This window comes from Nylanderia fulva, unplaced genomic scaffold, assembly GCF_048542155.1.
Source record: "Nylanderia fulva isolate GAGA-0341 unplaced genomic scaffold, ASM4854215v1 Scaffold26, whole genome shotgun sequence".
Taxonomy (NCBI): Eukaryota; Metazoa; Arthropoda; class Insecta; order Hymenoptera; family Formicidae; genus Nylanderia; species Nylanderia fulva.
In genome coordinates this window covers 2,882,023-2,895,637 of record NW_028190325.1, presented here as the reverse complement: position 1 = coordinate 2,895,637, position 13,615 = coordinate 2,882,023, and the positions used below count along the sequence as shown (strand labels likewise).

At 29.3% G+C, this 13,615-nt stretch overlaps 2 protein-coding genes across 6 annotated transcripts; both read right to left on the bottom strand.

The window, feature by feature from the left end:
• Positions 1-3,817: 3,817 nt before the first annotated feature.
• LOC114942764 (sorting and assembly machinery component 50 homolog) lies at positions 3,818-6,964 on the bottom strand. Of its 2 annotated transcripts, XM_029318211.2 has the most exons (9): positions 6,766-6,964; positions 6,466-6,546; positions 6,139-6,222; positions 5,849-6,067; positions 5,468-5,682; positions 5,017-5,389; positions 4,682-4,838; positions 4,544-4,596; positions 4,087-4,173 (listed from the first exon to the last, which is right to left on the bottom strand). In XM_029318211.2, the coding sequence occupies exons 1-9, from the start codon at positions 6,784-6,786 to the stop codon at positions 4,150-4,152; spliced, it is 1,227 nt and encodes a 408-aa protein (XP_029174044.1). In that variant the 5' UTR covers positions 6,787-6,964; the 3' UTR covers positions 4,087-4,149. The 2 variants fall into 2 exon arrangements, with proteins under 2 accessions (XP_029174043.1, XP_029174044.1); XM_029318210.2 differs by having other exon boundaries at positions 3,818-4,173; positions 4,544-4,838.
• Positions 6,965-7,299: 335 nt separating this feature from the next.
• On the bottom strand, positions 7,300-13,514 carry LOC114942766 (anoctamin-1-like). Of its 4 annotated transcripts, none has more exons than XM_085483671.1 (11): positions 13,270-13,512; positions 12,474-12,772; positions 12,103-12,228; positions 11,541-12,020; positions 11,019-11,412; positions 10,667-10,899; positions 10,385-10,582; positions 9,646-10,078; positions 9,332-9,537; positions 8,886-9,173; positions 7,300-8,719 (listed from the first exon to the last, which is right to left on the bottom strand). In XM_085483671.1, exons 1-11 carry the CDS (start codon positions 13,289-13,291, stop codon positions 8,393-8,395), a joined length of 3,006 nt encoding a protein of 1,001 aa, XP_085339797.1. In that variant the 5' UTR covers positions 13,292-13,512; the 3' UTR covers positions 7,300-8,392. The 4 variants fall into 4 exon arrangements, with proteins under 4 accessions (XP_085339797.1, XP_085339798.1, XP_085339799.1 ...); XM_085483672.1 differs by having other exon boundaries at positions 12,474-12,810; positions 13,270-13,511; XM_085483673.1 differs by having other exon boundaries at positions 12,474-12,723; positions 13,270-13,511.
• Positions 13,515-13,615: the final 101 nt, after the last annotated feature.

Genomic DNA, 13,615 nt, shown 5'->3' with positions numbered 1-13,615 from the left:
ATGTATGAGCATTCAAATGATTTATCATTGGCGCTCAAGATTTTTGGAAGGATGCACAGATGTGTATGACAAAAAAACGGAAGAAGAGCCTGTTATTGGTACCAGTAATACGGAAATTGGCGATGAATATTCGTTCACTTTCATTTTTTACAGTCAAAAATCAGATTACCCGCATCTCGCAGTCAAACATGCTAAGCAAAGGTCTCTTTTTAATTACATTGAGACCGCTGTAAAACTTCTTCACCAAACCTTTCCAATGTTTCCAACAACAAAACAAAAATGTCTTTGTCCTAAGGATACTCATTGTCGTAATAAGATAGTATTACGAGTTGTTATAATTATTCATATTATATTATTGTTTTGATCATTCACACTATTATAAAAAGTCTCTATAGCAAAATCTCTTTTTTTAGTATTTCTAATTTAGCTAAATAATGAGTTTAAATGATTAGTAGATTAGAAATATTATGTTAAAACATTCCGAAGAAAAAAAATCTAAAAAATACATTAGCAACAGATAACAATATTAAAAAAATTAAAAAAACAATAACAAAAGCTTCTCCTTCAATACATTCCAATATAGTTCTATTTTTTTCTTTTGTTTAAGTTTTTGAATTTAAAATATCACCGCATCTGTTACTAACGACTTTTGGATTGCTTATTTTTTCCTATTTCATCATCTTTTTTTGAGTTAATCTATCTATTAGTCATAAATTTTCGCCTAAGTTATCATTTAGCTTAAATAAAAGTAAAACAGAGGAATTTGGCCGCTTTTTATATACTTGTAATATGAGTACATGCGCACTATATATAACATGCACGTGTATTCATTATTCATCCAAAAGATGGATCTGTATTTACATTTATATTTCTTAAAATAAGAAATTTATATCAGTAACCAATTATATCAGTATTCAATTAATTAAAAATAATAAATTACAATATTATATATAATATACACACACACGCATATGCATGAATACTTACGAGATATACAGTGCTTGCTGGCGTGACGAACGTGATCACGCAATAGATATCGTTCACAGCACGACGGCAAATTCTTCGTAAAATCACGATCTTTGGGAGTAAATAAAATGTTGTTTAAATCCTTATTTGCTGTCGTAATAATTCGTGTCGGTTTCGCAGCAGCGTCGAGAATCTCTATCGTAGACGGATACATTTTTGCAACAGACATTTTGACGAGTACTTTAAGTGGCCATCTTCAACTATAGAATGGACCTTTTGAGGCGTAGTACATACGTAGTACATTCGAGGGAGGGAAACTCGCGCATGCGCAAACTCAGGGATGACGATAGACGAGGCGCTCTTGGGTCCTAAAAGATGCAAAACCAATCGCGAAAATATTCAATTAAAATTCAATTACAGTTGAATATTTTTTTAAAATTTGCTCTATTATTTACGAATAAATTTCCTAATATCTTTTTTGAAAATCTAAATACGCATGATGTGTACATATTTAAAAATTTATACGGGGGCCCGAAGCGCCTTCTATATAAGCACGTGCCTGTCAAAGCTGTCACGTGACCACCGATTAGGGTTAGGTTAGGTCGTGGAAATTCAAGCGACTTCTAGAAAGTGATTCACGCGATTGCGCGAATCTACTTTAACCTTACAACACAATGCGCATTCGCATAGATGTATATTATTGTTTGTAAACAATAAAAATACGTTGAAAAATCGTTAAAATCCATTAAAAGAGTATTAAATGTTTCCCTGAGATTTATATTTCGAAGTCACTCCTATATGTAATAATTCGCGATTGATAAAGTTATTAATTTTAATTATCGATAACAGACTATATATACATATATATATATATATATATATATATATATATATATATATATATATATACACAGTTTGTTATCGATAATTAAAATTAATAATTATATATATATATATATGACGATGAGAAATGTTCTACTTTTTATTCTTAATTATATAACAATAGATCTAATGAGGTTCCGCGGCTTCCTGCTAATGATTCTATCGTGTCGACAATTTGCGAGTCAGATTCGATTTTTGCGGTCAGAATATAAATAGAACGATACCGATACGATAAATATATACATGTACAGTGCATGCAAAAGTCTTAAAGTTTTCGCTGTTTAACATTTTTACAATGTCTTAAAATCGCATTGAATCTATTTGATATTTAACAATAATCTTTTGCACGTGTCATTTGCAAATTATATCGCTCACATTAAAATATATATATATATATATATATATATATATACATTTTTCATTCTACAACTGATTTCAACAAAATTATTTCGAGCATGACATATGTTATAGAATATAATATTTATCTTTTAGACCTTGAGGCGATAAAATATATCTTTAGTAGAATATCTTCTAAAACATATATCTGTATATGATAAAAGAATGCGTAAGAATTTATATACTGTATAGGACAAAAAAAATGCGTATTTGTTCTGTATAGGACAAAAGTATTTATACGCATTCTTTTGTTCTATACACAGAACAAATATATAAAAGAATAAACATAAATCTATATTAATTACGAAAATAAGTCAATATGCATTATCGTTTTGTAATTTACTCTGTGTATGAATCAACTATAATATATATACCGCGAGATAATTATATGCATGTTTCACAGATGCATATGTACACACACGCAATATACATATTTCTATCATGAGCGTTCAACGATAAGTCGCATTAGGCTGAGGAATGTGGATTATTTGTATAGCGTTACAGTTTACATGCTTTAATCTGAGCTGATAACTTTTATCACTTTCCATGATTGAAGTGACACAATATATTGGTATTTAAAAAAGCTAAGAAATCTTGAAAAAAAAAAATTTTATCTATTATATATTATAACAAAATAACTTGGTTCTTGTAAAAAAAAAAAAAGATGAGTATGCAGAAAATGATAGAAATAATTCTAAATAACTCTCGCAATGGAATGAAATACATTCTAAAAATAGCTGGTAGATTCCACACGTGTCATCAAATTTACTTATTCATAACAATTAGCAATGATGCATATACGTATGATGAAATATTCGTGGGGATTGTATCATGTAAAAGACAATATATGCATGTAGAATATTTACATTCGTTATACCACAAAATATATTCGCGTCGAGAAAAAGCGAACATATCTAGTTTTACACGCGCAATAAGATTATTTCATCATCTTTCATTATTTTGTCATCATTCTAATGCTAATGCTTTTTCCTTTATACCAATAATTTCACTTATTCAGGGTCAAGTTTAATTTTCCTCCTCGTAAGACCTTCGTTCTTTGGTCTTTATCTTCATTACACGCGCGCATACATTCACTAATATAATTACTATTAATGATTCTGTTTTGTGTATCAATTTGAACAATGTTAATAATCTATTGTGTGGAAATCGTAATAATAACATGCTTACATTACAAAGTGAAAGAATGAAAAAAACTATCAGTTCATTTTACGAAAAATCGAAAATAAAACACGCTGGAACAAAATTTCAATGACATCAACTTTTCTAATTGTTTTTTATAAATTTGTTGTAAAAATAATTAGAAGTTATCTCTTCTTTTTTTATATTTTAAAATATCTAATATTATGTATATAATAGTAACAAATAAAAAATTTTCATTAAGTCACAATTTAAATTTAAATTGTCTCATATTGTCGATCAATTATGTAAATTTTTCTTATTATAAATGTTGATTTCTATAGTTTCTTTGGTTACCGCAATTCAAATTGTAACGATGGATAAATGGATTTTGGATAGTTGTCCTTTTGTTGTACTTACAAAGGATCAGCGAATGTAATAGCATAGCATTTAATTTTATTGCGAATATTTTACATTCCGCGAATCTTTCTATCGAACAAAAGTGAACAGAAGTAAATTTACACATATAATCTTACTATCTTCATTTACATCCACATCCATCATACAGAGATGACACAAGACTATCGTAATAGACTATCGAGACGACTCAAAGATACTGCACACCAATACCGAATTGAAATTGTTGGAGCACGTCACTCCTTACGAACAACAGTGGTGCAATTAAATTCAATTCTATACGGGCTACATTTCCTAGTTTCATTGCGATTCCTCCACCGATCGCACAGCGAACGTTCTCTGTGAAAATCTTCATGTTTTCATTATAGAAATTTCCTGAAAGTTTAAAATATATATAAATAGTTATATATTAAATTATAATAAATAATACATTAAAATACGAAATTAATAAGTAATTAATGAACTGAGTAGTGAGAAAATAGTATAATACTTCTAAGTAAAATATCGAAATGGATACAAAAAACAAATAAAAATGCATGAGTATTAATTATGCAATTATCAATAAATTTTTCTACTTTTTATTCCAGTAAATTTCATTGCTTTACGTCGAAAAAATTAAGATTATTATTTAATTATTAATTAATTATTTTAGCAAGTCTTTGCAAGCAAATCAATCTTTGAAAACTTTCGAGTTTTTTTCATGGTAAAAACAAAAATCTATGTATAATTATCGAATCACTCTTACCATACGTAAAAGTGAAGTTAGACAGATTGCCACCATTGATAAAACCGTGTAGCCTAAACAAATTTCCGAAACTATTACGACCAGGTCTGAATGGAAGCGGCGTATATACATGAAGAGCTGCTGCCCAGTACATCTCACCGCCCACGGAATTTCCGTTGGAACGCGGTCCACATCCTCTCATATCGAATCCTCGAACATTCAACGGACCACCCAAGAAGAAATGATCGGCGATGCTTATCTTCATATCGTTACTGATTGCACTCAACAGTCCGGATTGAAGGCCAAGTTGGAATGTCTATTCAAAGATAGAAAATTTTCTATAAATTAATTGTATCTCTGTTTTTTCTCTCTCTTTACCTCGTCTTATTACATTTTTATATAAATTAATTCTGACATAACTTATTACAATCGCTATAAAATGTTTTCAAGTGACAAATATTCTGCAAGAAATAGTACGATAAGTAAAAACTTACAAGAAACTCATGCGGTGACCAGTTACTTTGCATCATGAGCTCGTTCTTTAAGAAACCTATGTCACCACCTAATCCAGCCATCTCTGTTGTTAATCGCAAAAGACTTCCACTAATGGGAAATATAGCCGAGTCTCTTTTATCTATTGTCCAAATATGTCTTAACGCGGATTTCAAATTCGGTCCACACTGTTCCCGAACACGAAAGGCCGCTTGTTTCGAACAAGTTATATTTCTAAATGCAGCTTCATACTGTATATTATGTTTAGAAGTGCCTGTTTGATTGAGCTCCATATCGAAAAGTAATCCCTTATCATTTTGTTTGAAACCAGACCATGGGAAATCGTGTGTCGTGCTAAATACAGTACCAGTTAATCTATAAAGAATTAATCAAAATTAATATAATAAACTTAATGCATTAAAATTATGCAAATAGATAAATGTCCCAACTTACACTGCATTGTATAAGCTCTGCGGAAACGGTTTAATGGCAGATACATTGAAATTGATCGAACTTCTGTTGCCATGAGAATACTCCATTTGAACACGTTCTGCTCTGCCAAATATATTTGGCGCTCTTGCGCTGATAATCAGGGATCCTTCATTGTTCCCAACCATCGTGCTAATACCACCAACCAAACGTCTCATTTCACGTACCATAAAAGTGACCTAATGGCAAATACAACCTAATGAACATTATAAATAAATATACATTGTCACGTGTGATATACAGTCACAACAAACTGCATTTAAAATGTTTGTGATAACAAAATACGTTTAAAGCTGGAAAATTACTTAGTGTTTGTTGAATTAATGTGTAATTATATAGACCCACTTCTACACCATCAGGGGTGGCTTCAGGACCTTGACTGACGTCAATGTGAACTCCAATCTGTCTGAAGCATCCCAAAGCATCTAATTTCTCTCGTACTTTAGAAGCACGTACTATAACATCCTCGAAATTTGTAGCCTTAAACAAGTCCATCACTTGTGGCTTGATTATATCGTCTTTCGTTCGCATAAGTCCGTCCACGTGTATTTTGTCGACTCGTGCCTGCCATGATAAAAAAATTTTCAAAATTTTTGAATTAAAAATTTGATAACTATTTTAGAAAATTTACATACTTTAACTGTATGTAAAACAATACATTTTGATTGTACATTTTCTTCTTCCCTATGTATCCGAGTTTTGTTATTGAGAAAGGATGGCTGCAAGAAAAAAAGATAGAACTTTAACATAAATTTATATCTAATCACAATAATTAACAATTTAAAAATATTTTGATAGAACAACATTAAAAATATACTAGATTATAATGTAATATATATAATGTAGTATATATTATATTACATAATATATATAAAGTAATATAATAAATTACTAGATTATGACACATGTAATATAAAAATACTAGACTATAATGTAATATGTAATATAAACTGCAAACATACAAAATCTCCCACTGGTGATTCATCATGTTTACTCGCATTATCCTTAGATGACTGATCTAAGCCTGACGGATTAAAGGGTTCCTGGAAAAAAAATATTGACTCATTAGATCACACAGATATTCCTTAATTAGAAATATATGAATTACATGAAATTTGCTGCGATATTAATTGTTATTCCTTAAAAGTCGAGTAAAAATTAAAATTATTTATGTCAGTATATTATTAGAGATTACTCATTTCCAAGAATCACATGAGATTTTTAGGTTATGCCGTAACTTCTAATAATAAATAGTTACATACCTTAGCGTGGACAGTACCCATTTTATTTCATCGATGAACTTTTCTTTCGTGATTGTCGTATTAAAATTTTATTCCAAAATCAGTGTTGTGATGTTTTCACGATGATAAAATGTTAGAGGAAATTTATAATTTAAATGTTGAATACAAAAAGAAATCGAACACACACGCAATCGTGCGGCACAAATAGTGCCATCACTTGTGCGATCGCGGCACTAAATCAAATTACAGCACGCGGTAACTTGTATCTCTTATACAAGGTGTTTAGACAATAATAAAGCACATAAAAAAAATATAAACAGCTAAAAAGATATATTTCTAAGAATCCTATGGTATATAAAAATTAAATCAACATCAGAGCTAATATATAATAATTTTTATTACACTTTCTTTTGTTTATGCCTAAATTGAATATATATATATTTATAATTTTTAATGTGTAAATTTAAAATGTTCTCATAATATATAACAATAAGATGTGTTAGAAGATCTTACATTTGTATATAAGATATTCTATATAGAAGACACTTATATTAATAAATCTACTAATAATAATGCTCTATATAATTACTTAAACAGATCTAAGAAATTCTTCTCAAAATATAGTTTATATAGTCTTTATAAGAAAAATTTGCATTTTTTCTGTCATACAAAAATATGTGTATAATTTTAAAATATATTTCACATTATGCAATGCTAAACTTAATCATTGCTTATATAAAATGTCTTCTAATATCATATCCAATGATTTATTTTACATAATGTTATAATTTTTCATCATTTCATATCTAGTCGGCAATTGGAGGATTGTTGATTTTATTTTTATTAAAAGAGCAGTAAATCATTAAATATGAAACATCTTATATAACTTTCTTTTTCTTCCTCTTTCTTGTCATATATTACACATCTCTTGTAACAAACTTTTTTGTGGTTCAAAATAACTGAAAAATATAAATCTAAAAATTGCTAATAATTATAGTTGATATTAAATATTTAAAACTCTGGCTATAACAATAATAGACATATCATGTTGCATAATATCATGTCAAAAATTCACTCTAACAGTTGTAATAAACATGTGTATATCATAAATTCTATAATAATTCAATCTTAATTCTCTAGTAAAGTTTATAAAATTTATAAGAGACTCATCTCTCTTTGTCATTAAAAATATAGCATACATTTTATATGGCATCTATTAGAATTAAAATGTTAAAGGTATTTATATAGAATAGTGTGTGGCTCATTAAAAATATACTTTCAAAAATAATATCTTTCTTTGATCAAATTTCAAAGATTGTTTCACGACTAGCGAAAAATCACGATCATTCTTAGACTCTTGATGCAAAGAATTTGTCGTTTTTGCATTAAATTTTACATTTAAATCTATTCATACAGTTATATAAAAACAATAGACAAATTTTATAATTTTTTGTCTAGAATTTTAAAAGTCATAATAATGACTATTTTATTTAAAAAAATTATATAGAAGAGAGAATAATATATGTCTAGTCATTAATATTTTGACAGAAACGACATACTTTTTGCACTGATCCAATAATTATCAAGAAATTATGCAAAAAATTATACCCGTATATGGATTCAATTTGACGAATTTTCTTGGTATTTATCAAACTGCGGCAGGGCTAATACGTGGAGTTCTATCAGCTGGGGAGATAGGACTTCCATGGACCTCTAAATCAAGCTCGGAAGTCGATAGACAATCTCTCATAACTCTATTCCATCTGTCGGCACTTTCGTTGGCAATTACGTATGTTCGCGTGTTCCTTGGTTCTACATCATCAGTCTCGGGCCTCTCGTTACGAGCACGTAATGCCTCTTGATGTATGATAATCTCATTAGTGAGATAAACTTCGCGACGTATTTTGTCGCGTAATTTCGGGCTTATATCAGGAATACACCACCGTACAAGAATCATCACGAATGCCACGACATTCTGCAAAATACACACAAATATATTGCGATAATAGTAGTTACATATAAAACAGCTCAATAAATATGTGATATCTTCTTCATTTATTAAATTAAAAAAGATGAATCGATATGAAATGTGCAAGAAACTGAAACATTAGCATATATTTCAATAAAGAAAAACATCGTACCTCAAAAACGACGATAAAAGCTAATCTAGCCGCTAGTATATGCCAAAACATTATGGTATAAGCATACTTGTTTGGCGAGTCTGGTGCTTCTCTGTAATCTGAATAGCGACAAATTTCGACTGGGCCTTGACCTAATGACGCCATAGGTTCAGTGCCATTTTTTAGATCACTAGTATTAAATTTTGACAGAGAATGTTCCAGGAAACCTTCTAATGAATAATTGTCAGAAACTGTTATACGATAAACTAGTCTTGGTATAAAGTTTGAAGTAAAAGCTATGATGAATGCCTAAAAAACAAAAATAATTATGTTAAAAAAATAGTTAACATTATTATATTAAAACATAATTTTATGTCTAATAAATAATAATGATTAAATTTAATGTCTAAAAATAAACATTATTAAATCCCAATCTCTATTTCCTTGAATAAAAAATTTAAACTTACATTAGTAATAACAGATAATTTGGAAATAGAATCGAGAATGCGGTACCATATGCCAATATCTCTCACGCGCTGTCCGACCGGTCTTCTGTACATGGTCAACAACTTTTTCGCATCCAATCTCATTTCGAAAACATTATTCAATAGTGCAAAGAACGGTGCCAGTGGAAATGCAGCGACAAAAATTGTAACAAATCCATATTGTAGCACTTTAAAAAAAATTTAGAAATTCCATCATATATGATGTATATATAACAAAATATACATTAATTATTTATTGCTTTGTTGGTATAATATATAGTGTTTCATATACTTACCCATTTCTAAATATTCGGGAAAAAGACTTCTAGGTCCCCATTCAACTAATTTATAATCTCTGATCCACTGCAAATACTTTCTAGATGAATATCTCTTACTGTGATCTTTCAATGTTTTTGAACCTACATGAACTTTCAAAGTATTCATCCATTTATAAAATAGTGGAAAGAGCATTTCCAAGATAGTATTCATAGCTTGCTTGCCAATCATAATAATGCTCAGTTGGATACATAATTCTAAAAGGCAACCACCTGGTCCGCATTCTTCTTGTCGAAAGTTAAAAAAACGATTATAATTTCCTGGATAGCCAATAAACTTTCCTTTAAAGAATGCTATATAAAATATGGAAGCATAATAATTTACAAATTCCAATAAGTAAATTTTTAGAGTTAGACTGTCATCAAATTCGGTCTGAGTACGAAGCAGTTCAAGCTGAAAAAAATAATAAATGTAAAGTTTTTATTTATTAAAAAGACAAAACATCTTTATTTTCAAAATAGATTCTATAACACATTAGTTTCTATTTTTCAAAAAATTTTAATTAAAATTATAATCATTTTTTTTTTTTAATTACTGTCTTGAAAACTATCTTTTGGAAACTCAATATAGAATAAAAATAATTTTATTTTATTAAAATTTTTTCAATAATTGATAAGTAAATAAAATATAGTTTGGAGAATATTTCAGTGTTATTTTTTTACATAAATAAACTATCATAAAAATATATATATATATTACCTCTGTCAAATATTCTGCCAGCCAAACATATAACCAATTGAATAAAATGATACAACAGAGATTAATAGTTGCAGCAGTAGCAGTAGTAAACAATATAGCATAACTGGTTACCATAGGATGCCCATAAACACTTAATGCAGTTAAAACAGACATTCTGTACAGGACTACTCCAAGTACAGCAGCCATGGCTACAACTATCTGTAAAATTATAATATATACATAGCACACAAGAATGTGTTACTCTTTATCCTCTTTTAATATAAGAAAAGCAATTCCACATACCAAAAGTAGAACAACTGAAAAACTGAGAATTGTGGCAGGAAATCTCATCTTCCAGTATGAGACTTTTGGCTCTTCCGTATTTGTAACAATATTAACAGATCTTTTTTTAATATGCGCAAGCCGTGCTAAGTACTGTGGCCTAGGATATTCTTCTTGAGCATCTAAACCAGTCAAATCCCATCGATGGGTTATTTCTGCAGAATATTTTTTCCATAATTCAAGGAATAATGTGGCTATAAAAATGACAATGCTATATTATACATAAAGTTGTAAAATATAATAAAATATAAAGTCATATATATAATTATTTAATAATGTATTAATTAGCAAATGATCAATAATTGTAGCATACCCCATAATGACATAAATATAGAAAAAAACACAGTCGACGGGTTGTCAAACAAATATGTAATTCTTGCGTGTAAACATGTCTCCTTGATATTCCAATAGCCACAAAAATAATCACATAATGGACACATTTCAATAGTACCATTGTGGTTACAAATATCTTCACTTGGATCATTGTTATACAAAGTAACACAACTGTATATAAAACATAGGAGACCAACAATACTAGCTGGAATTAACATATGAGTGTAGAATCCCAACCAAGCAAAGTAAAGTCCAATCTTCACTCCAAAATACTCTTTAATATAATCTAAAGGTTGATAATGAAGGCATTTTCTTAAACTGGCCCATTCGTTATACAAAAGATAGCGCATTGAACCAGCAGATTGTAGATGTCCCTTTGAAATAAAAATATTATATTTATTTAAAATATATCAAATATAAGATATCTTATCTATATTCTCATTTAAAATATTTTTAATTTACACACACAAGTAAAGATTAAAAATAAAAAAATATAACTTACATCATGAAGCGGATAATCTGCGACATATGCATGCTCAGATATCAATCTTTCGATGCCAAATGCGAAATCATCATCCTTGGTTTCTGTGAATTTAGTTCTGTCCAATATTAACTGTACAATACGCGATCGAGTAGCCGATGTGAAAAAATTGGGCGAATTCAGATCGAATAAGTATTCTTTGTCTCTGCTATATACCGCTGTAAATTTTTGTCTCATTGTCGGAAAAATAGTTGTGTTAACGTAATATTTGCTCATAATTCGTCGAACAAAAGTATTAACTTCTTTGATAATAGAATTGCTGCTTGTTAAAGGCATTTGACAGCCGGGTAAATCCTTCATTGGCAATCGTAATTTTAATATTTCGGCATATCGTCGCAAAACTTCTTTGGGTGCATGAATTTTTATGAAATGCAAACCATTTGTTTCCACCTGTTCATATTCTAATTCTAATCCTTCTTTTTCCAGATTTATTTCAAATACCTGAGATATAAGTAAATACATGATGAGTTTTTACAATATAATAAAATTGACACACGTTTTTCAAAGAATAATTTGAATTTACCCTTCTGCGTTCAACATTGCGATAGGTTTGTGCTTCTCCATTATACTCATCCCACACAAGTATAAAGTCGACTGAGCGAATTTCGTCACGAAAATATAAACTATATTTTGTACCAGAATGAGAAAGCTGAAATGCACAATTATTACATTAATACTTTATAAATAAACATACATGTATAACAATAAAATTCAACAAGAATCTATCTAATCAGTCTCCAATTGCAATTACAAAACTAAGTATAAGCAATTTATTATTTGTTGAATTAAATATTATCATAAACACAGTCTGCAATTATACTTCAAATAATAATTAATAAAATAATAAATAAAAGACATCTTATATATAGATTGTAAAATTTAAAAAATTCTTACCAATCTTGAGTCTTGTATACTATTTCTTGTATCTGTACAGCTATTATTTATAACTGTTTCGTTTGTATCATTATTTATGGTAGATGAATCATCTGAAGGATGAAAATTCTCCAGAGAGACAGCACTGTGCATACTGTTCATGCTTATTGCGTCTTCATACAGAGTATTACGAATGCTTTGATACAATGTTTGTTCTGAACCTTGATTTAAACCGTTTTGGACTGAATGATATATGCTTAATCCAGGAATACTGCTTGTTCGTGGTTGTGTGCATGTAAGAGAAATCTCTTCATCATCCTCTTCCATTTTTCAATGAAAATTCATTGAATGTCAAGCCCTTTTTTAAACCAAACAATATGTACATACATCATGCAAACCCAAAAAAATGGTTTCAAAGTATTACATAATCCAAAAGCATAGCAAGACATTTCTATTGCTAGTTTCATATATCATATATCAAAATTAATACTTTAAAATCATGGAACTGAATGCAACAGGTGAAAATTTGTAACCAAGAAAGCTTTCATATTTTCATAATTTTACACAGCACAATTTTCATTTTGTTTTCATTTTCACATATATTTAAAATGTAATGCAAAAATAAGCTCATAAATTATAAATAAATCCCAGAATATGCTTTTTTTCTGCTAGTCAAAAGCTAACCAAAACGCAACATGCTTTGAACGTCATATTCATAAAAAAGACAATTACATAAGCCTGCTAAAATAGCTCATTGTTCAAAATTATGCTTTTTTTAATTAACAATGTTATTAACGAGATAATATTATAACCTTACCTAATACTGTCCTCGCGTCCATTTATCGAATGATTCTATATCCTTGGAAGACTTTCGAGCGTGTTCTCTCGAATTATTTTTATTATATGCATTACCATATCATTAACATAATTTTAAAAAATTATAATAACATATTAGTAGTTAAAATTAGTGTTCGCTACGTGATTCCACACTGGCTCGCACTTTGAACACATGAACATGCCGCGTCATAGCAGAATGATAACTATGGGTGCGTTCCGTTATGCACTCAGTGTTGTTAGACGGGCTAGGTTTTTTCGCGCATGCGCGTATTACCGTGACGTAACCATGACGACTACAGTAACGTATGATGTTTGCGCGCGCAACT

Bases quoted from the DNA above. Each gene is read 5' to 3' on its own strand.
- LOC114942764 (XM_029318210.2), bottom strand. From the start codon at position 6,786: ATGGGTACTGTCCACGCTAAG. The intron at 6,547-6,765 runs GTATGTAACTAT...TTTTTTTTCCAG, and splicing joins TGGGTACTGTCCACGCTAAG to GAACCCTTTAATCCGTCAGG. The intron at 5,683-5,848 runs GTGGGTCTATAT...ATTTGCCATTAG, and splicing joins CCACCCCTGATGGTGTAGAA to GTCACTTTTATGGTACGTGA.
- LOC114942766 (XM_085483671.1), bottom strand. From the start codon at position 13,291: ATGGACGCGAGGACAGTATTAG. The intron at 10,079-10,384 runs GTAATATATATA...TATTTTTTTCAG, and splicing joins TGGCAGAATATTTGACAGAG to CTTGAACTGCTTCGTACTCA. The intron at 8,720-8,885 runs GTACGATGTTTT...TGTATTTTGCAG, and splicing joins CTTTTATCGTCGTTTTTGAG to AATGTCGTGGCATTCGTGAT.